At 57.9% G+C, this 25,411-nt stretch overlaps 2 protein-coding genes across 5 annotated transcripts; one reads left to right on the top strand and one right to left on the bottom strand.

Annotated features, from left to right (window-relative positions):
* The first annotated feature begins 4,073 nt into the window (after positions 1-4,073).
* On the top strand, positions 4,074-8,621 carry POLR2E (RNA polymerase II, I and III subunit E). Of its 2 annotated transcripts, XM_055553007.1 has the most exons (7): positions 4,075-4,320; positions 5,721-5,895; positions 6,707-6,822; positions 7,171-7,251; positions 7,606-7,664; positions 7,777-7,855; positions 7,962-8,621. In XM_055553007.1, the coding sequence occupies exons 1-7, from the start codon at positions 4,264-4,266 to the stop codon at positions 8,025-8,027; spliced, it is 633 nt and encodes a 210-aa protein (XP_055408982.1). In that variant the 5' UTR covers positions 4,075-4,263; the 3' UTR covers positions 8,028-8,621. The 2 variants fall into 2 exon arrangements, with proteins under 2 accessions (XP_055408990.1, XP_055408982.1); XM_055553015.1 differs by lacking the exon at positions 7,171-7,251 and having other exon boundaries at positions 4,074-4,320.
* A 3,173-nt stretch (positions 8,622-11,794) lies between these two features.
* ARHGAP45 (Rho GTPase activating protein 45) lies at positions 11,795-24,481 on the bottom strand. 3 transcript variants are annotated; one of them, XM_055552979.1, is made up of 23 exons: positions 24,270-24,481; positions 23,037-23,367; positions 20,063-20,206; positions 19,778-19,862; positions 19,607-19,679; positions 19,360-19,426; positions 19,101-19,238; positions 18,957-19,021; positions 18,656-18,766; positions 18,504-18,584; positions 16,736-16,924; positions 16,374-16,511; positions 16,093-16,283; positions 15,850-15,974; positions 15,691-15,774; positions 15,455-15,559; positions 15,170-15,342; positions 14,703-14,891; positions 14,472-14,609; positions 14,013-14,239; positions 13,719-13,929; positions 12,947-13,055; positions 11,795-12,570 (listed from the first exon to the last, which is right to left on the bottom strand). In XM_055552979.1, exons 1-23 carry the CDS (start codon positions 24,357-24,359, stop codon positions 12,158-12,160), a joined length of 3,477 nt encoding a protein of 1,158 aa, XP_055408954.1. In that variant the 5' UTR covers positions 24,360-24,481; the 3' UTR covers positions 11,795-12,157. The 3 variants fall into 3 exon arrangements, with proteins under 3 accessions (XP_055408954.1, XP_055408968.1, XP_055408961.1); XM_055552993.1 differs by having other exon boundaries at positions 24,049-24,391; XM_055552986.1 differs by lacking the exons at positions 23,037-23,367; positions 24,270-24,481 and adding an exon at positions 21,427-21,595.
* Positions 24,482-25,411: the final 930 nt, after the last annotated feature.

The following is a 25,411-nucleotide window of genomic DNA, read 5'->3' as shown; positions in this document are numbered from 1 at the left end:
TTTTGGGGCTGGGCTCATTTGGGGGAACGCCCCCCCCCCACACACACATACACACACATCCTGCAACCTAGGCCTGCCCCAGGGGTCTTAGTAGGCCGCATTTGGTGGCAAAGGGGACAGGATCCCTGGGGCCAGGTTGCCACACTCCTGTCTTGCACAACAGCCTTCATGTACTTCTGCCTCTCAGCCTGATCAACCAGAGCCGGTGAGTTCTGAAGTCACAATGAGCTGGAGCCCTCACTGTCTCAGCTTAGCTATCTCACATCTCAGGAAATGCCCCCTCACTTCCGCCGGAGGAGGGGGGGGCCAGCACTGGGTGTCATCACCCACACCAGCCAGTCTGAGTGGCCCTTAGAACGACACAGCTGTTCCTAGTTTCCCTTATGGTGGGATCTGTAACTTTGTCATGAAGATGGCCACCCTCTGACTGGTTACTTGAGGGTTTCCAGGAAAATAGCTTAGGATGACTTCCCCTCCCCATGAAGCCCACTGCAGGGGAGACATGGGCAAGGTCTCACCCCATTCCTGACTTCATACAAGTTACAGTGAGAGCAGAGGGGGCAGGACGAGCTGCTGGCTGTGGTTCCACTGGCTCTGGGAGGGCTTTGTGCCTGGGGATTCATTGCTTTTCCAAACATTCCTCCCCTTACAGAGGAGGCAGTGGAATCCTGGGGAAGCCCCAGCCAGGCTCCAGGAAGGATCCCCTGTGGTGGCCTTTGAGTTTAAAATTCACATAACATAAAATTCAACATTTTCACCAAAGCATACAGTGATTTTTAGAATATTCACAATGTTGTGGGACCATCACCACTATGCAATTCCAGAACATTCTTATCACCCCAAAATAAACTCCATCCCCATTTGTAGTCACCCACCCCAACCCCTGGCACCCACCATCTATTTCCTCACCCCGTTAAAACTCCTGTGAGTGGAATTAGACAGCACTTCTTTGCTTTCTGTGTCACTTATGTCATTTGAAAAGAAACCCTGTCCCCATTACCAGTCTCCTCCATCTCCTTACCTCAGCCCCTGACAACCATGAATCTACTCTGTGTGGATTTGCCTGTCCTGGACTGTTCACATCAATGGAGTCATATACTAGGTGGCCTCTTGTGTGAGGCTTCTCTCTATGAGCATCATGTTTTCAAGGTTCATCCACATTATAGTGCGTGTCAGTGCTGCTTTTCACGGCTGAGTAATATCTTATGATATGAATGGACTATATTGTGTTTACCCATGTATCCATTAATGAGTATTGTGCTGTTGTACCATTTGGCTTTGTGATGCTGTACAAGACTTTTTGTGTGGGCTTGTGTTTCATTTCTCCTGGGCATGCACCCTGGAGTGGAATTGCTGGCTCACATGGTCACTTTAGGTGTTAAAAGGAGCTGCCAGGTTTCCCCACAGCTGCTGCTGGATTTCACATCCCCGGCCAGGAGTGTGGGGGTGGTGGCCTGATTTCTGGCCCCTGGGCTCTGCCAATTGGCAGAGCTGCATGGTGGCGGGTTCCCAGGAGAAAGTTGCAACTCCATGTCCCATTGCTGAGGTCATGCAGTCACAGGCAGAATTTTGATTCATGGGCGATGGGGTGGGGCCCACCTGCTCCTGTGAGCCCATTCTCCCCTCTTCCCTGCCCCAAGGAACAGCTGCTGCTGCTGCTGCTAAGTCACTTCAGTCGTGTCCGACTCTGTGTGACCCCATAGACGGCAGCCCACCAGGCTCCCTCGTCCCTGGGATTCTCCAGGCAAGAACACTGGAGTGGGTTGCCATTTCCTTCTCCAATGCATGAAAGTGAAAAGTGAAAGTGAAGTCGCTCAGTTGTGTCCGACCCTCAGCGACCCCATACTGCAGCCTACCAGGCTCCTCCGTCCATGGGATTTTCCAGGCAAGAGTACTGGAGTGGGGTGCCATTGCCTTCTCCCCAAGGAACAGCAAGGTCACCTAACATCCCCTGCCACCCACACCTGGGCCTTCCCTGGGTAACCTCTAGGCTGCCCTCGGGAACCTCCAGCAGTTCTGCCCCCTCCCCCACTCAGATTTGCCCATCACCTAGCCAGACACTCTTTCTCCTGTCTTAAAACTCACTCTAGGACATCCCTGGTGGCTCAGTGGTTAAGAATCCACCCGCCAATGGAGGAGACATGGGTTCAATCCCTGGTCCAGGAAGATCTAACATGCTGGAGTAAGCCTGTGAGTCACAACTATTGAGTCCAGGCACCCTAGAGCCCGTGCTCTGCAACAAGAGAAGCCACTGCAATGAGAAGCTTGTGCACCACAACTAGAGAGTAGCCTCCACTTGCCACAACTAGAGAAAGCCTGTGCTCAGCAGCTAATACCCAATGCAGCCAAAAATAAAATAAATAAAACCCACTCTAGACCGCCTCTCTTTCTTCCCCTTCATCCACATCTCCAATTTCTTTCCTCCCATAAAGAAAGTCCCCCTCCCTGGACCTGCCCTCTGTGGTCACAAAGACTGGCCCCTGGGCCAGTCCCCTTCTCAGTCTGCAGACCTGCTTTGACAGCTGCTCCATCCCCCCTCCTCCAGATACCTCCTTCACCTGGCTCCAGGATACCTGGTTTCTACCCACCCTCTATTCTGTTTCAGGAACACTTAGGTAGTGCCAGCACCCTGCAGTCTTCAGCCAAGTACATATGCAGTGGGTGCTGTTCTTGCCCCTGTTCCACAAAGGGGGAGGGGGACATTGAGGCGCAGAGAGGTTAAGTAATGTGCCCAGGTCACCCAGCCAGCACTGGAGCCCAGGTAGCCACATCTCTTTGCCTTCTGCCGTTTCCTCCCCCCTCCTCCCAGCTTCAGGGCTCAGGCCTGACTTCCGACGTGCTCCGTGACCTCATCAGACTCTCAACTCCAGTCTGCACTGTGCGCCCACAACACCCACATCAGCCTCCACTCCAAGCTCATCCTGAGTTTCAGGCTTGTACCCTACTGTCCCCTAGATGTCTCCCTGTAGTGTCCCCCAGGAGTCCCAAGCTCACTATGTCCAAGATCTGCTCCTGATCTGCCTCCTACGCCTCCCCACCGAGGTCTGTTCTTCCTCCTCTGCTTGTCTCTGTGTCTTTCCACATCCTGTCCACCTACAGATCCTGTGAGCGCTGCCTTCCAGACACCCTGGACCTACCCACAGCTCACCCTTCACTTGAAGCCTCATCTATCTCTGGCCAGGATGGTCCTCCCTAGCCCACTCCTTGGTCTCCCTGTTTCTGCCCTGTGGAGATACTGAAAATGGCCGCAAACACAAACTTCTCAAACCCAACCAGCAAGGGCTCCCAAGATCTGCCCCACCTGACCTTCTGACCCACAGGCCTCCTTGCTGCCAACACACTAGGCCTCAGGGCCTTTGCACACGCTGTACCCTCCACCTGATACACTTTCCTCGACATCCCCAGGGCTTCTACCCTCTCACCCTTTGGACTTTTGTTGGAACCTTCCCTGACCACATTTGAGACTGCTCTATTTTTTTTTCCACAGCACTGTCTCCTTCTAACACGCTGTATCATTTACTTATGTCCACTGTTTCTGTCCTGTCTCTCCCTGGCATGTAAGGATGCTTGGTCTGTTTTGTTCCCCGTCCCTTTGGCTCATTAAATATTGAATCATTGAATTAATATATTACTGAATGAGAAGTTACTGACACAAGTAAGCTGGTCTTAGCAGGCGTGAGCAAACCTCCTGAACGAACTCGGAGGGGAAGGGCCGATGCAGAGGTTGTGCACTCTTGGGGTATCCAAACAGGGGCTGGGCTGGGCCTCAGGGGACAGGAAAGGGGGAGAAGAGAGATGGGTGCATTTCGTAAGCACCAGGAACTATACCAAGCTCCTCCCAAGTACGAGCATCTCTTTAGATCCTCTAAAATGGGGGACACTTTATTCTTTCCATTATAAAACGGAATACCGAGGCTCCTCTCACACCTCCTCAGTCTCTCCAGATTCTAAACACTGTCCAGACTGAAGTTGAGCAAAAACCACCACTCCCGAGAGGCCTTGCGGTCAAAGCATCGCGAGAACTTCCGAGGGGCGGGTGGGCGGTGCTGTTTGAAAAGCAGCTCGCGCAACCAACCGCCGCTTTAGTAAGGCTGGGACTGCCCTTGGCAGTGCCGCTCCCGAAGGTCGCTGTATTCAGGCGTTCTCCTGCGACAGCCCTGCCCGGGTAGACTACGTGTTGGGGGCCTGATCAGGACTCGGAGTAGGCACAGTGGGCGCGGGTCGTGCCGGTCGCAGGCGCAGTGTGTGAGAGCAGCGGCAATCATGGACGACGAAGAGGAGACATACCGGCTGTGGAAGATCCGCAAGACCATCATGCAGGTGAGCCGCGCGGGGGCCGCCCTCCTTGGAGAACGCGGTGAGGGCGGGCCTGGCTGCGCCAGACGAACTGGGCACGCGGCGGCTGAGGCGTGAACGGCGGGTGCAGGGCCCGCTGATGGGGACGATCCTCTCCACCCGCGGCCGCGCGGCTGGAGCGGAGGAGTCGAGCCCCAGAGCCCCCCCGAGAAGGGGTCAGGATCTCGCTCGAGCTGGAGGGAGGGAAGGCGGGACACGCTGGGCCGCCGTGTATTTGTGTTCCTGGAAGGTTGTGGTGTTACAGCCCCTGATCCTTGAAGTTTTTAATCAGTAAGAATTGATAACAGGCCAGACTAGAAGTTCAGGCAAGGCTTTGTTGGAGCTTATGCTGCAGCAGGAGGGAGCGAAAACAACAGGCGCCCTTCTTAGCTCATCTTGAATGGGGTGAGGGTGGGCGCGGGTCCAGGGGTCATGCCAGAGTGATGACTTGGGTGGTCTGCCTACGCCTGGCACCCAGCTTTTGCTCCTGGCACCTCAGAAGTGGCAATGGAGTTTTTTACTTTTTGTTGTCTATCATTTGCTCCAGCTGGGCAATTGCACAGTTATTTTTAGTCCCGCATAGTTTCTGGGTATTCTGTTGCTGGAGGAGATTGTCCAAGTGCAGGCGCTGCTGCTAAGGGTCCCAGCTCCCAGCCTGTCTTATCAGCACCACCTTAAGTGCATAACGCAGAATCCCAGGTTCTTGACAGTGGAGGGAACCCCGGGGCTGGTCTGACCGCTGTCTGGTGGTTACTTAGATGCCTTGCCCACCAACTCAGTCTCAGTATCACAGCAGTCGTACCAGCTTTTTCTGTATACCACATGCTTTAAGCCACCTTGTGAGAGGGGTCCAGTGTGATGCCACAAAGACTTGGGGCCTTGATCAAGAGCACCCAGCCTCCTGGGAATCGTGCTGGAGCTAAGGCTGGGCTGTGACCCAGCCTCTCCAACACTTGGCAGAGCTACCCAAGACAGGGCTGGACCAGCTGCACTTCTACCTGATGGTGTCGGGGCCGCGGGAGAGGAGACCCGGGTCTCTGAGTGGAGACTCGGCGGGGGCGGTGGGGGATGTGGGCAGGGCTGGGTGGCAGCTCCAACCTTCCTTTCTCTGTCCAAGTCCTCACCTAGTCTGTGTGCTCACAGAGCCCCAGTTTCTGAGCAGGACCTTGAACTCCTGGGCCTCACGCTTTCGCCTGGTTTCCCAGCCGACACCCTCCCGGCCTGCTGTACCTGTCAGACCTACGTCCTGGGGCCTGGCTCTGGACTCAACATCCCCGCTTGCATCCCAGGCCTTTCCCCAGTCTCCTCTGCGGTGGCCTCACCCACCGGAGCTCTGGCTGCTATCCCATCTCCACTGTGCGATCACCTGCCCTTTCTCTCTGCAGCTGTGCCACGACCGTGGCTACCTGGTGACCCAGGACGAGCTGGACCAGACTCTGGAGGAGTTCAAGGCCCAGTTTGGGGACAAGCCCAGTGAAGGGCGGCCGAGGCGCACGGACCTCACGGTGCTGGTGGCCCACAACGACGACCCCACCGACCAGATGTTTGTCTTCTTCCCAGGTGAGGGCTGCTCAGGGCCAGCTCACAGCAGCCACCTGCTGTGCACCCCAGAGTCATGCACCCACCCTTATCCTTCTGTCCCCTGCCCTCCTTGCTGTGGGGACCCCTTCTCCAGCTTCCCTCTTCTTGATCACCCATCCATTCTCTCTGGGCCTAAAGATCACATTTCCAAATACAGTTTCATTCTGAGATTCTAGGGCCAGGACCCCAACAGAGGGACTTTGGGGGCAGAGTAGGTTAGTGGAATGGGAAGTGCGAGCAGCTTGAGGGGGTGGATGTACCGCACACAGACTGTGGGACTGCCTTAGGTGCTGACCTGCTGGGCTCCTAGGGTCCGGCTGTTCTGTGGCAGGCCCTGCGTACTGCCAAGATCATGAGGACCCCCACTGCTGCAGCATGGAGATGGGTGGTCTTTGTCTGGCAGGACCATGCTCTCCGGGTCATCTCACCTCAGCTTACACTCTGAGAACCCCAGCCCTTGTCTTATGAACTCCCAGACTAAACCACTTAATCCAGGGCTTCCCAAACCTCAGAGCCACTGAGTCCTGGGCAAGCCCAGACTCCCAGACCCCACTTCTAGAAGAGGTCCCTGAGGTCCAGGGCGCCCAGGGCACTGGCATCTCCCATGTGACCTGGAGGCAGCCAGCCCCTCCATTCTGGGAACCAGCACCCAGTTCTTGCTTTGCACATGGGGAGGCTGAGGCCCGAGAGTGGAAGTGGCACCGCAGTGCCTTGGCAGAGCCAGGCTAGAACCTGGGTGCCCGACGGGAAGGGGCCCCGCAGCACAGACCAGCCTGTGCTCTGCCTGCAGAGGAGCCCAAGGTGGGCATCAAGACCATCAAGGTGTACTGTCAGCGCATGCAGGAGGAGAACATCACGCGTGCCCTCATTGTGGTGCAGCAGGGCATGACGCCCTCTGCCAAGCAGGTAAGCCCGCCCCACTGGGGTGGGATGGAGCCTGGCCAGCACCTCTGTCCCCAGGCCCAGGGACCGGCTGCCACACTAGCTCCCAGCAACCCTGGGAGCATCCTGACAGGTGCTCACCTTTCTTGATGTGAGACCAAGGCCTTATTACTGTTCTCAGAGCCTGGGCAGAGTTGGGTGGTGTTTCCCAGTTTATGATGCGAGATGTCTCTCTGAGCCACAAGGGTAAACCCTGCTCCACTTCCAGGGTGCCAGCTGCCCACGAGGAGGAGCTGGGTTGGGGCGGGCCTGGGGGCCACACAGGGGCGGGCAGCCGCCCCTGCTGCACTTGAGGGTTGACGTCTCTTCCAGTCCCTGGTTGACATGGCACCCAAGTACATCTTGGAGCAGTTTCTGCAGCAGGAGCTGCTCATCAACATCACAGAGCATGAGGTAGGGGTGCGGGAGCTCGGGTGGGATGAGATTGGAAACCCACCCCCCAGCCCCTCACCTTTTTAGGAACAGCAGACGTCCGGGGGCCCCCCAGTGTGGAAAGAAGGTAGGGCGATCCAGCCTTCAGTCAGGAGTTGGGGGGCGGGGTGCAGTTTCTATCTCTCCCGGAGCCGTGGCTCCCAGGATTGTGCCCTGTGGCCCATCTGCAGGGCAGGGTTGTAGGCTCCAGACACCACTCCCTCCCTCCCAGTGTGGAGTTAGGACTGGCGCAGACGCCTAGATCCCGAGCTGTACCTATCCCCTGGGGGCTCCCAGGGTCTGTCGTCTCATGGAGCCCGGGTTCTCTTCTCACAGCTGGTCCCGGAGCATGTGGTCATGACCAAGGAAGAGGTAACGGAGCTGCTGGCCCGGTAGTATCCTTTCTGGCCCCTGACTGGGCCTAGCTCCTCTCCCCACCCTGCCTTTCACCCTGACCCCAGACCCCCAGTCAGTCCAGCAAGGCCTTTTCCCTGACCTGCTACCCAGTAAACTCCGAGAGAACCAGCTGCCCAGGATCCAGGCAGGAGACCCTGTGGCGCGCTACTTTGGGATAAAGCGCGGACAGGTAAGAAGCCCTCCCAGGGTGGAACTAGAGCCAGGGCTTCTGGGCAGGGCAGAGGGAACCCAGGCTGCTACTCCTGCACTGCTCCAGCTCTGCTTCCTGCCCCTAGGTGGTGAAGATCATCCGGCCGAGCGAGACTGCAGGCAGGTACATCACCTACCGGCTGGTACAGTAGCTGCTTGTGGACAGACAGCTGGCGTCGAGGGGCCAGGCAATGGTGTTCATCCCACTCCTGTGAGCGCACCACACCACTTCCCTCTCTGGAGGCAGCCCCAGTTCCGGCCTGGTTGTGCCCAGCTTCTGTGATGAACAGTCACAGATCACACGACTAACTGCGCGTTTCTCTGCCAGCATGTCCCCTGGGGGACAGAGAGATGGTCGTGACCACCCCCTCACCCTACCCCACCCCCGCCGCTCCTGGCCAGGAGTGTGGGAGCTGGTTGCCTTAGGAAACTTGCCTCTGCTCCCCCTGGATCCTAAGGCACTTCGCCTCGGGCCTTGGATCTGCCGTTCCTGGGCTGAGAGTCCCTGCAGCCTCTCCTGGATGCCAAGCCATGGCCCTAGATCCCAGCTGACGGTGCCTCTGGAGGGGCCAGGACACCTCAGGGTGGCCCGGCATCCTCTGGCCTCCCCTTGCTGTGTCCCCCATGGTGGCCCTGATGCTGCCTGTCCAGGGGCTCTGAGGACAGTAGCAGTGAGAAGGAAACTGGAATTTGGTTGCTTTGGAATGCTGGGTGTCTTAAAGAATTAAAGCTATTTTGAGTAATAAGTTCACTCATCTGAAGACCAAGGCAAAACAATGCTGGGTTTGCTGTGAGCAGACTTGCTCAGGCTCTAGGCCACTCCACAGGGTCACTGCCCACTTCCCCTGGAGGAGGCAGGGGTGGGGCTCCAGCACGCCCTCTAGCTTTGCTTCTTGGTGCTCTTCTTCCATAGAAGTTGGGGGTCAGACTACTTAGTTTTCCTCTATACTAACTTCAGAGGCCTCCCTCCCCAGGCTAAGTGCCACTGTTTGTATTTCTAATTAATAGCTTCGTTGACGTGCGATCTACATACCATACGGTTCACCCGTTTAAAGTTCGTGGTTCTGTGGTTTTTAGTACATGCACAATTGTGCACCACAGTCAACTGCGGAACACTCCATCACTCTAAAAAAAAGCCCCATCCTGTTAGCAGTCACCCCAGCCCGACTACCACTAGCTCTGTCGATCGGCCTGTTCTGGACGTTTCCCACCAGTGGAATCACACCCTGTGTGTCCTTCTGTGTCTGCTTCTCTCCTGAGCATTGTGTTCTCAGGATCTGTCCACGTGGTATCTGTGTCAGGGCTTCTCCTTTTCCTGGCTGAGGGACACTGTGTTTCTTCTTCAGTTGATGGACCCAGGTTGTTTCCATTATGAGTAGTAGTGCTGTGAGCATCCAGGTACACATTGCTGTGGTTGTATTTATTTTTCTGGGTGTGGTGTGTATGTTGGAGTAGAATTGGTCTTGCAGAAGCTCTGGTCACCCTTTGGAGAAGCTGTCAGACTGTCTTCCCTGTGGCTGCCCCATTTCTCATCCCTGAGCCCCATAGAGAGGTCCCACTGTCTCCACCTCCTTGCCAGCACTGGTTCTATGGCCTGGGGGATGGGAGGGGGTACAGGGTGGCCAGTGGTGGCGCTGTGGTTCCGGTTCCCTTGCCAGGTGCTTGGTGGTGAGCATGGGGCTTGCTCGCTGCCTGTGGGTTACCTCAGATATGTGTCTGTGCACAGGTCCTTTACCTCTTGTTTAACTGGGTTGTCTTCCATTACTGAGTTTTAGGGGTTCTTTATATATCCTAGGCACAAATTACAAAACAGTTTCCCCACGTTTTATATCTCTTAGGTGTCCCCATGTAGTGTTTTTCGTTTTTGACTGCCTTGGGTCGTAGTTGCGGCATGTGTGAGATTTTAGTTCCCCAACCAGGGATCAAACCACCTCCTGCTGCGCTGGCAGGTGGATTCTCAACCACTGGACCCCAGGGACGTCCATCCCCCTGTAGTCTTTATTTGTGGGTCTCAAATTCTGGGTTTACTCCTGGGCATCATGTGACCTGGGGTGGTCACTTCCCCACAGACAGATGGTGCTCTTGACGCTGTTTATTGAGGAATAGTGCTGCCCTGAGTTTCCACTCTCTTGTAGTGAACGCATAGACCCATGTGAGTCTGTGTTGAGATCCTCTTTTCATTGATAAATTTAGTTTTTTTTTAAAAATTTCATTTATTTTTAATTGGAGCATGATTGCTTTACAATTCTGTTGGTTTCTGCCACACATCAACATGAATCAGCCATAGGTATACATATGCCCCCTCCCTCTTGAACATCCCTTCCCAAAACTTAGATTTTTAAAATCGTAATTTTACAGTACATCTTAACAGGCAAACAGGTCTCCCCTTTCTCCAAAACAGACATACATTGTTTTCCAAAACTGTCTCAGCCAGAATAAACCAGATGTAGATGGACAAATTCTGTCTGATTCCATTTACCTGGGATCTCTAAGCAGTCAGATCCACAGAGACAGAAGTAGATGGTGCTGGGGGGCCAGGGACTGGAGGAGAGAGGGAGTTGGTGTTTCCTGGGGACCAGAGTTTCAGTTTGGGAAGATGAGAAAGTTCTGGAGATGATGGTGGGAATGGTTGAACAACTGTGTCAATGTGCTGTGCTTGTGAACTCTGCAGGTTAAAATGGCAGAAACAGTAAACGTATAGTTTACAGTCTTGGATGTTCTTAGATTTTTACTCTTGCTAATGAACTCCAGAATCAGTGCATTGATTCCCTGAAAACTCCTTTTCTTCTGGTTGGGGGCCTAGTGGGGGGTGCTGGGTGCAGGCCTGTCCACAGGTGTGGGGCCTCAGATGCGAGGTGTGGATGTTCCACCAGCGGTCCCAGCTCTCCTTTGGGGTCCCCCCCCCAACCCCTGCTTGTTGCTTGGGGATCGGTTCTGCTGCTGCAAGTCCCTGAGATTGGTCCAGACGCCAGCCTCAGAGCTTCAGGAAGTGGGTACCTTCCCGATTGTGAGCCTGGGTCAGGCCATGCCTGAAGGTGGCACAGCCTGTTAAAGTCCTTTGGTGGGGTCGTGTCTGGAACCGTGTGCAGGCCAGGCCGGGCTCCTCACAGGCACTTGGGTGCCTGGAGCCGGATGCTTCTTACCTCCTCCATGGAGAAGTGGAGGTCCCCTCTGCCCTGCGGAGCACCTGACGTGTTCATAGATCTTTTCACTCATTCTGTGTTAAAAACTTAGGGGTCAGCACACTTGTTCTATAACGGCCAGAGGGTGAGTGTCTTGGCTGTGCTGGCCAGGTTGCCTTGCTGCAGTTATTCAACTCTGCTACCCCGTGGGGCAGAAGTGGCCACAAGTCACATGCAACCACAGGGTATGGCCTGGGCTTTTATCTGTTTGCCAAACTGCAGGCCACCTTCTGGGCTCTTAGGAAGCTTAGGCAGGGGCAGAGCTCTGACCACCACAGCTGGTCTTACCTAAGCTTGGGGAGGACAGCCGTTTTGGGGGGCTGTCCTGTCAGAAAGGGAGACCTAGCAGGTTCTACCGTGATGGGGTGTGAATCCATGTCATTCATCTCGTGAGTAGTTGGGTCTCTGCTTAGCCATCCCCGGCCCTCCAGGATAAACCTGTAGGAATGGAGGCAGAGCCTCGCCTCTTCCTGGCTATGCTGTCTTGGACAGTGGCTACTGTCTCCCTGAGGCTCTTTAGTCCACGTGGGTTTCCTGAGCCAGGAGTGCAGGGAAGTGATGCCTTGTGTCTATGTCCCCATGGCCACCTGGGCTCACATGCCCTATGGGGTTGCCCTGCCATGTGGTGGAATTTCTATTCACAGCTCCCCCCACTGCCCCAGGCCCAGTGAGGAGCTGGGAACATTGCTGAGGAGCTGGGAACGTTGCTCAGGCCGCTGCTGCCAGAGGAGGCAGGCTCAGGTTGAAGACTTTATTGTATGCAAAAGGAAAGTACACATTGGAAAACTCCACTGTGGGAACTTCCTGTATCCTAACACCAGTACCCAAACCCGCTCTTCTGTAAGAACCAGTTTGTCTTGAGGCCAGCTGGCCCACTCTCCACAAGGCGTCCAGCCCTCCTCCCAGGTGCCCTGTGACCTCCTTGGCCTGGCTCAGGGTGGGCAGGGTCCTCCATCACATCAAGTCTGAGAGCGGGTGTGCAGAGTAGCGCAGGCAGAAGCTTCTGGGAAGGCGGATCAGTAATGCCCTGGCCACTGTGGCCGGAAGGAGAGGCCTCTCAGTGACGTGTCCACAGGGGCGGGACCTGCCCGCTACCCCAGCTACACAAACTCTGGCTGCCTCTTGCAGCTGTTGCCCCCTACCAGCCGCCCACCACGCAGCCTCACAGCTGGCAGCCAAGCTGCAGCCACGTTGTTGCACCGGTTGGTGGCGTTGCACTGGGTGGTGGCGTTGCACTGGCTGGTGTTGTTGCACTGGTTGGTGTTGTACTCGGAGAGCCTCTGGGCTGGCTCCTCCCCAGGGCCCTCCCAGGCCCCAGGCCCGTACTCCCCGGCTGTGGCGCCCAGCTGCTCTTCGCTGCCGCTGCGGCTGCCCTGACTGCCCTCTGTGCCTGCCTCGCAGCCCTGCCTCTCCAGAAAACTGAGCCGGTGCAGTGCAGCCCCACCCGCCGGGGACTGCAGGTCTGAGGCCTCCTCCAGCTCTGAATCGGAGTCGTTGGAGGCGACATGGGGTTCTGAAAAGTCCAAGGGAGAGGGACAGAGATTCAGAGGGACAGATGGACGGCCTGTGAGCTGGGGGTGGAACCACTGGGCATCTGCCTCTGGTGACACCAAGAGGCTCCCCCACCCCCCCAGCAGGCCTGTCTCCCTGCTCAGAACCCTCTCAAATCAGGTGCAGGGTCTCAGACACATGGGGTTGTTTCCACTTCTGCGTGCCTGTTTCTTGGACCTGGCAAAACACCTTGAAAGGGTATCTCTTTGCAAGGGTTTGTAACGGATTAAAGACAGGTGACACTTGTGTCCGGGGAAACAGTTCAGTCTGCAGCCCTTGACATGGACCCACTACATCACCCACCATCTACCCAGCACCTCCAGGGCCACCCCACTCACCAAGGACCCCGTCCTCAGCCTCCTCTGTCAAGGGAAAGGCTGCACCCCCGCTGCCCCCCAGGTACGGTGCCTGGACCACCACCTCAGGTCTCTGGCTGGATACCCCATCCTGCAGAAGCAGAAGAGAGGTCAGGGAAGCGCCACGGTTCTGGCCATGCCACGTTCCATTTACTCTCTTGTAAGAAAGTTAACCAAGTAAAAACCCTAAAAACCATTAACACCCGCTGCAACTGAGCATATGAGGGCCCTCAGCCCCCCCATCCAATGTCTGGACAGGCTGAGCTCATACAAAGGGGGCTGAGCCCCTGTGGACACCAGCACTGGAGCCACTGTCCTGAAGCTACAACCAGGCATGTCCCCTCCACAGCCTGCCTCCCCTAAAGGCGGCTGATGAGGGGTTAAAGATGTGCAGTGGGGACTGAGCATGGGAGCCAATGCTGCCTGGAAATAAGACCCTCTACCAAGGAGAGCAGCAGGCTGGACCCAGCTGAGCTTGTGGGAGCCAGGACACAAAGACAGGCTACAGAGGGGGCAGAAGTGGGAAACCAGAGGGGCCAGGATGGCTGGTTGAGCGCAGGTTCCACCCACAGATCTGAACCCACAGTTCACCCAGTTCTTTGCTTAAAATGTGCCTTGAATGCCCCGGACAGCCCTGTCCAAGCCAAACATCTCCCAGCAGAACCCCCTCTATAATCCCCCCATAGGCAAGCAAGGTTCCTAGCCCCCACCATGCTCAGCCCTGCATCCCTTGTCCACAGTGGGAAGCCCTCACCTGGCCCCCTGGGGTCTCTTCGGGCTCCTCCTCGAAGACCAGGCTGAAGTGGGTGATGAGGGTCTCCACGATGCAGGCCTGGTGGGGGTAGTCCACCAGCGAGGAAAGGGACACGGTGGCCTCAGTGGGCCGGGGCCGCAGCAGCGTGGGCCCAAACACAATGCCCAGGTTCCCTGGTGTCATCTTGTTGTCCTGTTCCACCTCCACGATCCTGGGGGGTTGTAGGGTGCAGGGGCAGGTGTGAGCAGCAACCAGGACCCTGCCACCCTTGACCTCGGCTGACTCGGCCCTCACCTGCGCAGGTGCCGCATCAGGTACCGCAGTGTGGCCCAGTTCTCCCGAGGCAGGTCCCGTAGGAGTTCCCGCAACCGGCTCGCCATGACCATGGCCGCAGCCTCCCTCTCTGTGGCATCCGGCCGACCCCGAGATGCTGCCTTGGCCTCGGCCTCGGCCTTCAGACTGTCTTTGGCCATCCCCACAAGCTCATGGTAGAAGCGGAAGGAAATGAGCGGCTCAGGCAGCTGCAGGGTGGCAAGGTCAGGTGTGGAGGGTCAGTAGGCCTGGCCCACAGACTGCCAGTCCTGCACTGGCCCCGCCCCTGACAGCGGCCCCGCCTCTAGGTATAGGTCCCATCCACTCAATACTGACCACGCCCCAGCTTAGCAACCACGCCCCTTCCTAGCGCTGGTCATGCCCCCAGCAGGCTCCCTGTCCAGCCTAGGAATTGCTCTGCCTTGTCACCATCTATCTTACCTGGCGCAGATAGAGTTTGAGGACATTGCTGATGTCGTGGGGTGAGGCTTGCGACAATTCCACCAGCTCCTTGCCATTCTCGAAGGCCTGGCACAGCTTCTCTACACGTGTCTTCACCCCATTGACCCGGTAGATGCCCTGTGAAAGCCTGCAGTCAGCAAGGGCCCATGCCTCTCCCTCCCTGTGCAGTCCCTTGGCTGGAGTCCCCGCTGCTGTGCCGGCGGTGGTCACCTTGGTGCGCAGCGCCCGCTGCTCGATCTCAAAGATGCACTTCTTGATGATGAAGGGCACACCATCGGGGGTGCTGCAGGCAGCACGGCTGAAGTCCTGGCCAAAGAGCTGCAGACGGCCCTGCAGCTTCTTGTGGCCACACTGGATGGCCAGGGTCTCCAGGCACTTCTTGTGGCAGGCCAGGCAGCACTGGGGGTGGGCAGTGTGAGCAGCCCTACCTGACTCTGGTCCAGCTCAGACACCCCTGGCTCCATCTCCTGCCTCATCTCAGTGCACGCACACACAAACACACACCCCCACCCCAACCCTGACTCCCCACCACAGTGCAGCTTCTGAAATGGTTTTCACCCTTCAGCCTGGGCTCCTCCCACTGCTCTGGCCCCACCTCCAGACCGCAGGTGCTCTCTCCCGACATGGGTCGCACATCCAGGTGCCTGGCTCCCCTGGACCCGCCTGGGACCACTCACCTCCTCACACTCGGCGCCCTGGAAGTACACATAGCTGTTGCATTCCCGGCACTTGGCCGGTGTGCGGAGCTTCCGAAGCCGGTGGGTCCGGGCCGCCTTGGACAGCCCCACGTGGCGGAAGGGCCCGCTGGGCACGGCCACAGGCAGCTCTGGAGTCATGCCATTGAGGTCAGCTGGTGGGGGAGGGGGAAGGTGGTCAGTGTCACCGAGGGAGGTCAGGGCCAGACCCACAGAGAGTCTCCAAACCCTTCCTTCCCCCACTGCCCCGTTCAGAGGCTCCCTCACCCTGATCAAAGGCTGATGCCCCTGCACTGCCCTCCTGGTCGGCCAGCTCCTCGTTGGACGACATGGTGCCACAGGAAGACATACGCTCGAACTTCTTAAAGTCCTCTGAGCAGGAAACAGGGTGTCAGAGGCTCCCCCTGCACCCCCACCCCTGCTGCCAGCTGCACAATGAGCCCACTGAAGCCTGGGATGGGTCGCAGTGTTCTACCTCCCGCTGACCCAGCAGGCCCCTTCACCTGAGCCAGGGCTGGGGCCCAGACTGGCCTCCGAATCTGAGATGGAGATGGGCCACGACTTGTGCACCTGATGGCCCCGCCCACCTGTGAAAGAAGTACCCCAGTGAAGGTCTGAGGGGGGCTGCAAGGGGGCTGCGTCCGCCCCCTCTTGGCACTCACCCCTGCGCTCCTTGGCAATCTCTCCCTCGCTGGGCCCGCCGTCCTCCGGGGGGCTACTGGCAGCCTCTGTCCCCACAGCATCGCTGACATTGAAGCTGCTTTTCCGAGCACGCAGGACTGGGGACCTGGTGGGAACAACAGCCAAAAGGAGGGGCCATGATGGGGGTCACAAGGGCTCCCTGCCCCTGCCCTCATCTCAGGCAGGAAGTCTGGCTCCCTGGGCAAGCGCAGAAGGTAGTGTACCAGGCACTAGTGGACACATGGGGCTCGAAGTCGTAGTGCACATCAGGCTCCTCGCCGCGCTGCAGCTGGCGCACATGGGAAGCGTACTGCTGGCCTGGGTCGTACAGCTTGCTGCTCTCATACAGCATGTGGAAGTGCACAGGCAGTGGGGCCGTCTGCGTGTGCATCATCTGGTAATATGAGATGGTGGCCTGTGGATGGGCGGGAGGTAAGCGCTAGTGGTCCTGGCACCTGACAGGTAGGTGCTCCTCCCACCTCTCCAGGGGAGCCCCAGTGCGCACCGACTTGATGGTCTGGTCGCTCTGCCGGATGACCTCCTGGATCTGCCGCAGTGCCGTCACCTTGGTATCCTCCAGCTCCTGCTTCTGTGTCTTAGCATCGGCCACGCATGTACGGTAGGTGGCCATTGCTTCCTCCGCCTGGGGTGGGGGCGGGAGGTGGGCGGTTGCCCAGGGAAGCATTAGCCCATGGTTCAGCCCTCAGGGCATCTTCAGGCCCCACAAAGAAATCAACTAGGTACAAAAGGATGGGAAGGCATTCCTGCCAGGAGGCAGAGCCTGGACAAGGGACCAGAGGTGGGCAATTCTGTACAGGGCATGAGGATCTGTCACCATGGGCCTTGCCCTCCATCACTGGCCCTCACCTTGTTCTTGGCCTCCTCCTCCAGGCGACGACGCTTGTCCAGGGTCTTGGAGGCTGCACCCCCTGCACCGGGCCCAATGTTGGCTTGCTCCTCCTCCGCCTTGGCCACCAGGAAGCGGGCCTTGTCATGGTCCTCGCAGCGCTGCATGTAGCCCTGCTTGGCCTTGCGGAGATTGGACTCTGCCTCTTGCTGTGGTTGTGGCAGTGAGCAGATGACCCCAGTCAGTCAAATACACATTAGAGACCTCTGCCACCCACATCTCTTGTGCACAGATCCTGTGGCCAGTGAAACAAACGGGACTGATGGTGAAAGAGCAGGAGGTGACACCCATAGTGGGACCCTGGGAGGAGCCAGCATCTGGCCTGCCCATTTTACAGCTGGGGAAGGTAAGGCACAGCTAAGCTCTGAAGGAGACACCGACAACATCATCCTCTTGACACCTACACCCACGCCCACCACAGTGACTTGCGCTTTTGTCTCTTTCACTTCCCTTCTTACAGACGAGACCAGTGAGGTCGCCCAGACAGGAAGTGAGGCACCCTCAAAGAGCACTCAGTTAAAACCCAGTGAGCCTTCTGGGGGCCACACCTTACAGCCTACACCATCAGAAGCTCAAACATAAGAATTCATATGAGTACTAGTAGAAACATAGCACAGGGAAGGCCTTTCCATGTGACACAGAACTGAGAAACCATAAAAGGAAAGACTACTACTAACGATCACGGGTTTCAACTGGGAAAAGGCCAACGGGTTAAATCAAAAATCAAAACAATAAACTGGGGGTGAAGGAGTCTGTAACAGGTATCATCCAAAGCTGGGTTCTCTAATAGGTAGAACGCTCTGGGAAGTCAATAAGAAACAGGCTATTGTCCAGTCCAAGGTGAACAAAGGATACGAACTGAGAGCCCACAGAAGAGGAAGAGCGTGGCTGTGGCTCTGGAGCTCAGCCTCCCACACTCACCCCCGTGACCCAGCCATTATCCTTGGGGCACTGATCTGAGATGAATGCTAGGTCACAGGTCTGAGTAACAGGGGCACAAGCTCATCACAGCAGTGATGTTTGAAACAGCAACAACTCAACCACAACTAAACTCCATCAATAGGGACGTACCGAAATACGCCATGTGGCTCTGTAGCTGAGAATGCCTAGCTAAGAAAAAGGCAGGAGGGGTTTCACGTGGACTGAGACAGGGCAAGTCCCTGAATATGGAGGTGTGTTTAAAAGATCAGAAGCAGAATGGGGTACTTGGCAAGCTGTCATCAGGTGTGCAAAAGTTGGGGAGAGGAGCATTTGCCAGACATGCTAGATGGAGCTGCAGGACTCCACTAACTGGAGCTGGTTTCACCACGGACCCTGTTAACACACCTAAAAAGCAACACAAAAGATACTAGTGCCTTGGAACTGCCCAAAAAGAGGTGAGAAGAGTAACCTGGAGGAAGAAGCTGGAGCATCCACCAGACCTGGTGAGCCTGTTTGGTCTACCCCAGACCTGCTCCTGGCAGCCACAGGTGACCCTGTTCCCCCGTGACAGTGAACTCTGACACTGAGGGGGGCCCCAGGGCCAGGGCCAGGGCCTTTCCTGCTACAGCTTGGAGGTCAGGAGCCTGAAGCAGCTTGGAGGCAGGACCCCCCTCACATGGGCACAGGGCACTCTGCACGATGTCGGCAAAACTCGGGAAATCTTCATCTGGATGCATACCAGAGGACTGTGCATGCGTGAGCTGGCCGCCCTGGCCCCTCCCAGCCCCCGTGCCCCACCCGTGGTACCAGCTTCCTCTGGGCGCGGTGCCAGGACTCCTTGATCTCCTTCCTTCGCTTCTCATGCTCGAGCCGTCGCAGATTCAGGGGCTTGGGAGAGACAAGTGTGAGTGGGGACCCCGGCACCTTCCATCCCGCCCACCCTCCCAGGTACAGCCTACCTGCATGAAGGTCTGGGTCAGCAGTGTGCCCACTGCCTGCACCAGGCCATGGCCGAACTCCAGGTCCTGTTCCAGCGCCAGTGAGTAGATGGACAGGAGGGGCATGTGCGGCTGTGGGGTGGGGCCGGCGTCAGGGTCACGTGGGGGTGGGCCAGGAGCCCCCCTGCTCCCTCAACCACCTTTGTACAGACTGGAAACCCCTTTTTTCTGGTCCATCCTGGAGGTATTGAGACTCACATCCAGGCCTGAGGAACCCTGCCCAGTGCCCCACCCACCCAGACACTCCCCCCAAGTTCCCCACCTCCTGCATGACACTCTGTCTGCAGTTCTGGACGATCTTCTGCAGGCCTTTGGCAAAGTCCATCTCTGCAGGGGAAGGGGTGTGAGGGCAGGGGGGCGGAGGGGCCCTCCAGCCAGACCCCACCCTGCAGACCCTAGCTCTCACCCAGCGCGCTCCGCTTCTCCAGGTAGCCGATGAGGTCCTTCATGTATTTGGCCATGTTCTTGGCGTACTGCAGGGCAGCGTCCACGCCCCCCTCACAGCGCTGCAGCAGGGTGTCCACGTCCTCTGGGGACAGGCAGCCTGCAGAGTAGACACACCTCAGCCCAGGCTCCACCCCTGCCCAGCCCTCCCCTGCCCCAGCCCACCCCTCCTCCCATCCACCACCCCAGTCCTCTGCCACTTGCTGGGCTCAGGGACTCACCCGCATCACACTCCTCACCGCTGGGGGGGGCACTCTCACTCGCCTGTCCATACAGGTTCTCCATGGACTATATCAGAAGGAGATAGGTGAGTCCAGCATGGGCTGGGCCCTGTTTGAGGCCCACCCTGCAGGAGACAGTCGCCACCCCCCTGGACAGAGCGAGTGGCCGTGGTCCACAGAGGGAACAGGGGCACTCACCTGCCCTGCCAGCCTGACCCCAAGCAATATGCAGGCCACCCTTGCTCACCTGGCCTGGGTCCCCAGGGGGCACTGACAGGAGGATGCTGCTGTCCACTTCACCCATGAGGAACTCGGATACACTGCAGGGTGGAGGGGCAAGTGTCAAGGGGCACATGGGTCCACATGGGTCCCCACCCTTTCCCACCCCCACTCGTCCCCACGCCTACCCCACACTCACGTGCTGCTAAAGGAGACGGCAATGGTCTCCAAGGCCTTCTCAAACTCCTGCTTGTCTGACTCATTGTTGCACTCATAATGGAAGGCTGGGGACAGACAAGGATGAGAGAGGTTGGCCCAGTCTGTTTGGGAGGTGACCAACCGTGCAACTAATTGAGGGGGGAACATTGGAGCTGTTGTGTCCATCACATTCCTATGCATCCTTCAAAACCCACTTCAAACATCCCCTCCTTCAGAAAGCCCTCCCAGACAGAAAGCTCTCTGTGCCTCGTCCCAGCCGGCTGACCTTTGACTTTGGCAATGAGGGTGCCAGCAGCCGTGAGTGTCTCCACAGTGTTCAGCAGTGGGTACTTGGAGATGACCTGGCGCATCACACGGAGGGCCTCACCCAGGCACTCATGGGCCAGTGGCCGGCGGGCCTCAAGGAGTTCTGCCAGGTAGAGTGGGTATGAGCAGGGAGGGAGGGAAAGCCTGTCTACCTAACCACCCAACCCTAACACTTCTCTCCCCAGGTGGGGAGACTGAGGCAGAGGAGGGAGAAGGCAACTGCCTTAGGCTCAGTGTGTGACCTCAGGGGGTGGGGTGGGGTGGACTGTCCCTCTCTGGACTGCTGGCCAGGTCGACAAAGGCCAGATGTCAGTCTAGACAGTCCTGCTTAGAACACCCTTTCCTGTCCCTCCAGAAAATAACCTTCCACTGTCGTCCAAGTTGCAAAGCTCTGTTCAGTTCTCTCCTGGCCCTGCTGGCCTGGGAACTGAGGCTTAAACACCCCATTATCTCTCTCCAGACAGCACCCTATGAGGCAGGCCCTGTTATCACCTCCATTTAGAAGGTGAGGAAACTGAGGCACACAGGGGAGAAGTCATTTCGCAAGGATCACACAGCTTTTCTAGCTCTGAAGATAGAAGGACACTGCCTGGCTTTATCACGAGGGCAGTGGGAAGCTATGGAAGGTGTCAGAGCAAAGAAAGGTCAAGGTCTGACCTACATCTTTGAGGGAGGCTTTAAGTGCCCTCAGATATTCTTAACTGGAAAAAAAGCAGAGTGTGCAGGCAGAACATGCACCATGTAGTGGAAACAAAACTAAAGAAGCTTGTAGATGCTGAAGGAATGAGCAGACCTGCTGACACCCATGAGGGTCCTACCTGTACCTCCCCCACCTGTGCGCTTCTGACTCAGCCTGGTAGGTGATACTCAAAAAAAAGGACTCTGGAAATAGGTGTCTGATCCCTTTTCAGCACCGAAGACTTCCACTGAATACCAGACTCCCACTGAATACCACCGACAGGGAGACCCCTATGGAGTCCTTGGCCCCAACATTCCTCGGATTCAGGATTTGCGCCTGAATCAGCGGGGAACTTCGGGAGGCCGGAAGGAGCTTCAGGAATCCAGGGAGGCTGGCCACGCCCCTTCCCCAGACATTCCTCCCAGGCACCCCGCCCCTCGTGTCTCCTGGGCCTCCGCCACCTGGGTCCCCGCAGCACCCCAACCTGGGCAGGTGGGACTCTGGCGAAGCCCAGACATGCCCAGCTCTGCACCGGCCAAGGTAAGCGCCCGGCAGCCCTGTGTCCCCAGTGGGCCGGCAAATGCCCAGAGCACCACGTGCTCCTGACCAGAGCCTGCATCCCCACACCCCGCCCATCCCCTCACCTCGGGGCCCTGCCTGGCAGCGCACAGGCCTCTGGTCCAGCGCGGGGTGCACCGTCCAGCAGATACACATGGTATACCGTCAGAGCGCAGGGATCGTGAATGCGCACGACGGCCTAGGGTCTTTGGTACCGTGTTTTCATCAGCCAAACCAGCTCTGGCCGGTCCGAAGACCCCGCCCCCGCCGAGGAAAGCTCCGCCCCCCGGAGTCCCGCGAGCCCTGGCTGGGGTTCTCGGCTCCCCAAACTCAAGGATCAGGACTCAGACCTGAGTAGACGAGGAGATGTGACTCCATTCGGGATGGTGCTGCCAAGGGCAGACAGAGAAACAGGCCCAGGTACCTGGCGTGGGGAGGTGCAGGGAGACCCCGCCCACGTGGATCCCTGCGCTTACTGCCTCCCAAGCTGAAAGCCGTCTGGCTATCCCACAACTATCATTGTAGGCTGAGGACCTCTGGTCACAGCCAGCATCCGTGCAGGGCGTGTCGTTGCCCCATTTCACAGATGAAATACAAGAGTCTCCCAGGCCGGCAGGGGCAGCACCAGCATTCAAACCCAAATTCTCTCTACTCCAGGCCCTTCCCTCTGCCCAGGGCTGCCCCAAGGTGCAAAGAAGGGGGCCCCTGCCCTGGCCATCCTCCTGCACAATGCCCACAGGCTCAGCTCCGCCCAGGCCTGGCCTCCAAGGAAGCGCTAGGATCGGAAAGGAACCGAGATTAGAGAGTTTCCCCAGGAAACAAGTCCAGCTCCACCCCAGGACCAGATAACCCCACAGGCTGACACCACCCCCGCAGCAGAGGCTTGGCCAGCAAGGGAGCTCCCCATTACAGCCTTTAAAGCTGAGGTCCCTCTCCAGGTGAAGGTTGAACCTGGGCTCTGGCTCAGGTGAGCCAGAGTCAGGGGGCCACCCTGGGCCTCAGTTTCCTCATCCGTAAAATGGGCACATGAAAGGAGCAGGCCAGGGTGTTTAGCATGGCCCTGGCACTGCGGTTTCCTGCAGGAGAGATCACAGTGCCCTCCTTGGCTGTTAGGGACAAACAGGAAGCAGATGAAAATAACTCGGCAGGAAGCTGAGCTGTCAGCGGACGCGTGGAGAAAACGGAACTGCCATCCACAGCCCGCTCACTCCTGCAGCTTACGTGCCAGTCCTGCCCTTCATCTCTCCTGAGTCTCTCTCTGTCCAGACCTCAGCGTGCCTCTCATTCACTTCAGTCCAACATGCAGATCTGACCTTGTTCCACCTCTGCTCTTACACCTTCTATGGCTCCCCAACACCCTCAGGATAACATCCAGGGTCCCTCTGCTTGCCATTCTCAATGTCTTCAACCTTACACATTTCATACACCTGAACCTTATCCCCCCAAATGCATCCCTACTTTGTATTTCTATGCACATGACATTGCCTCTACCTCAATGCCTTTCCTTCCTAGTTGCCACTGAACTCCTGTTCATCTGTCAGAACCCTAGCTGCAATGTCTTTTTCCACAAAGCCCTCCGAACCATTTCCATCTGAGCCTCCCCAAGTCCTTCCCCAACTCTGTGCTGACCCCCTAGGTTTTAAGGTCTGACCCTGCTTTCCTCCACCCAGGCCCTGGTGTCCCTGCCAGTTCTCACCATCACGCAGAACACACTCCTTCAGTTTCTCAAGGCCCTCGGCAAAGCGGGCCACGTCAGCCAGCAGGTGGGAGATGTCCTCCACGGTGTCTGGGCAGGGTCCCTGGATGGGTGCCTCGGCCGGGCTGGCCGCAGACAGTGGGCTGCGATGGCTGCGGCCCAGCGTCCAAGTGCTGGCCCCCGACAGAGGGAAGCCAGCAGCGCTGGCATGGCGGCTCAGGCTGGTTGGCCTCTTGAGAGTGCCCGTGGCCTTAGCATTCGAGGCCACACTTGGGGGTTCTAGGCTGGGCCCCAGGGACACTGCATCAGCCCCGTCTCTCCTAGGCAGTTCCTGGGAGGGTAGGGGGAGCTGGTAAAGCAGGTGCTCCCATTGGGCCCTGCCTCAGTTTCCCTGGAAGTGAAGTGGGGCTCTGGAGGGTCTTCAGCCTGACTCCATAGGGGTCAGAGGCCACAGGTCAGAGGGCTGAGATTTGGTGTTGGGCCCCTCCCACACCTGTTACCCAACGTCCTCTCCTGGAGCTTTCACAAACAACGTCTCTGCCCAAACCACAGCCGGGGTGGGGGAGGGGCGCCCCACTTCCGGAGGTAAGGAAGGGAGGGGGGTAAGGGGGAAGAGAGAGGGGTAGGGCTGGGGTCTCCTGAGCTGTCTCAGTAGAGGCCACTGCAGATGCCTACTCATTGGTAGACACCTCTTCAGTTTCTGTCCTCTGAGGGTCCAGCAGACTCCTGAGCCCACAGACACCGCAGGCCCTGTAGATGCCCCCAGGCTTGCACCAGGCCTGCCCCCGTGGGTCTCCTTCCACAGTCTGCTCCTTATAAACCTTCTGCCTAACAGCCTAGCTATAGCTCTCACATCTAACGGTGCCTGGAGACCCCAAATTCCCTGAGCCCCCACCTGAAGGAGTCCAGGCCCAATGCACCCATACCCTGGTACCCACCCCACCACTCCCTGGACCCCACAGCCGGCACTGGACAGGGTGGGAGGGTGCATGGCCATCCCAAGGGCTCCTACCGTAAGCTGAATGCGAGGATCCCAGCCCATCCTGCGAAGCCCCTGCAGTCCAGCCTGGTGGGGGCTGTAGCTGGCTCGTACCCCCCGCCACTGGCCCAGCATGTCACTGCCCAGCCCTGCCCTGCTGGGCCTGATCACAGGGTGTCCTCCTGTCCTGGTGCTGCCCAGCTGTCGCTCTAAGGTCCCCGCCCGCTCCGTGCTCCCCTTAGAGGCTCACTCACCCCCGAGGGCTGTGGGCAGGGGCTTCCCGCCCGGTTCTTTTTCGAGATAGACGGGGTTTTCATGAGCTCTCTCTTCTTCCTGGAGAACATGGCGGAGCCGGGCCCAAGAAGCCCAAGGGGGCCTGGCTGGGGGAGGTAGGCCAGGGGTCTCAGTACCACAGCTCCTGGTGTTGGTGGCCTCGGGACCACATTGCCGCTGGCCACCCCCTCCTCAGCTGTCAGGCTCACGTGACAGACACAGCCCTCATTGGCGGGCGCTTCCCCCCACAGGAAAAGGCCTCCGGAGGCGGTGACTCAGACCCGCCCCTGACCCTCCCCAGCCTCAGCCTCAGCCTGCCCCTCTGCACAGTGGGCTCGAAGGTGGGGTCCCAGGCCCCACCCCCAGCTTCCGCTTTCCTGAGCTCTGCGTGTGCATGTTTGCTGAGGTGCCCTGCCTGGCGGCAATGCCCCAGGCAAGACACCGATGCCCCAGACACGATCCCGGCAGGGACACAGCGATTGCAGAGATGCTCACCCCCACTCGGCCACACCCAGATGCACCCAGGAGTGCAGATACCTGAACATGACGGACATGTGGGGACACAGACTTTGACATATGCTCAGAAGCCACCCAGCTCCACTGATGCAATGGGTACCCTGGACACAGGCGCCTGCCTTCCAGTCCTCCCATCGCTCCTCTGTGTGGCTGCCCTCCACCCTTTGGCAACTCCCCATGAAGACCCCAGGGAACAGTGCATGGTATAGTGGGTTGCCTTCCCTCCATCCATCTCCCACACCCACCCCTGATTCTACATTCTGGGGACACTCAGCAGAACAGGTTAACCCTAACGCTAACTGCTGAGGCCACCATGCCACCTCCTCCCTCCCTGGCTTGGCCCCCAGACCTGGGGTGTTGGCAATGTGTATAGCACCCCCTGTACCCTCTCCCCCATAACCATCTCTTCTCTTGGAGCCCCCCTAATCTGAGCCTTTTCCCCTCCCCCAGTCTTCCTCCCCTCCCCTTCTGGAGTCTCACCCCCTCATCCCCTACCCCTTCCCCACCATTGGCCCCCACTGACCTCAGGTGGGAGGGGTGGATCTCCAGGGCACAGGGCACGCAGGCCACAGCCCCTCACGGCAAACCCAGTTCTCCAGGCCCGGGT

This window comes from Bubalus kerabau, chromosome 1 (genome assembly GCF_029407905.1).
Source record: "Bubalus kerabau isolate K-KA32 ecotype Philippines breed swamp buffalo chromosome 1, PCC_UOA_SB_1v2, whole genome shotgun sequence".
In the NCBI taxonomy this organism is placed as follows: Eukaryota; Metazoa; Chordata; class Mammalia; order Artiodactyla; family Bovidae; genus Bubalus; species Bubalus kerabau.
The sequence above is the reverse complement of the archived record's forward strand: the minus strand, read 5'-3'. Positions and strand labels throughout refer to the sequence as shown.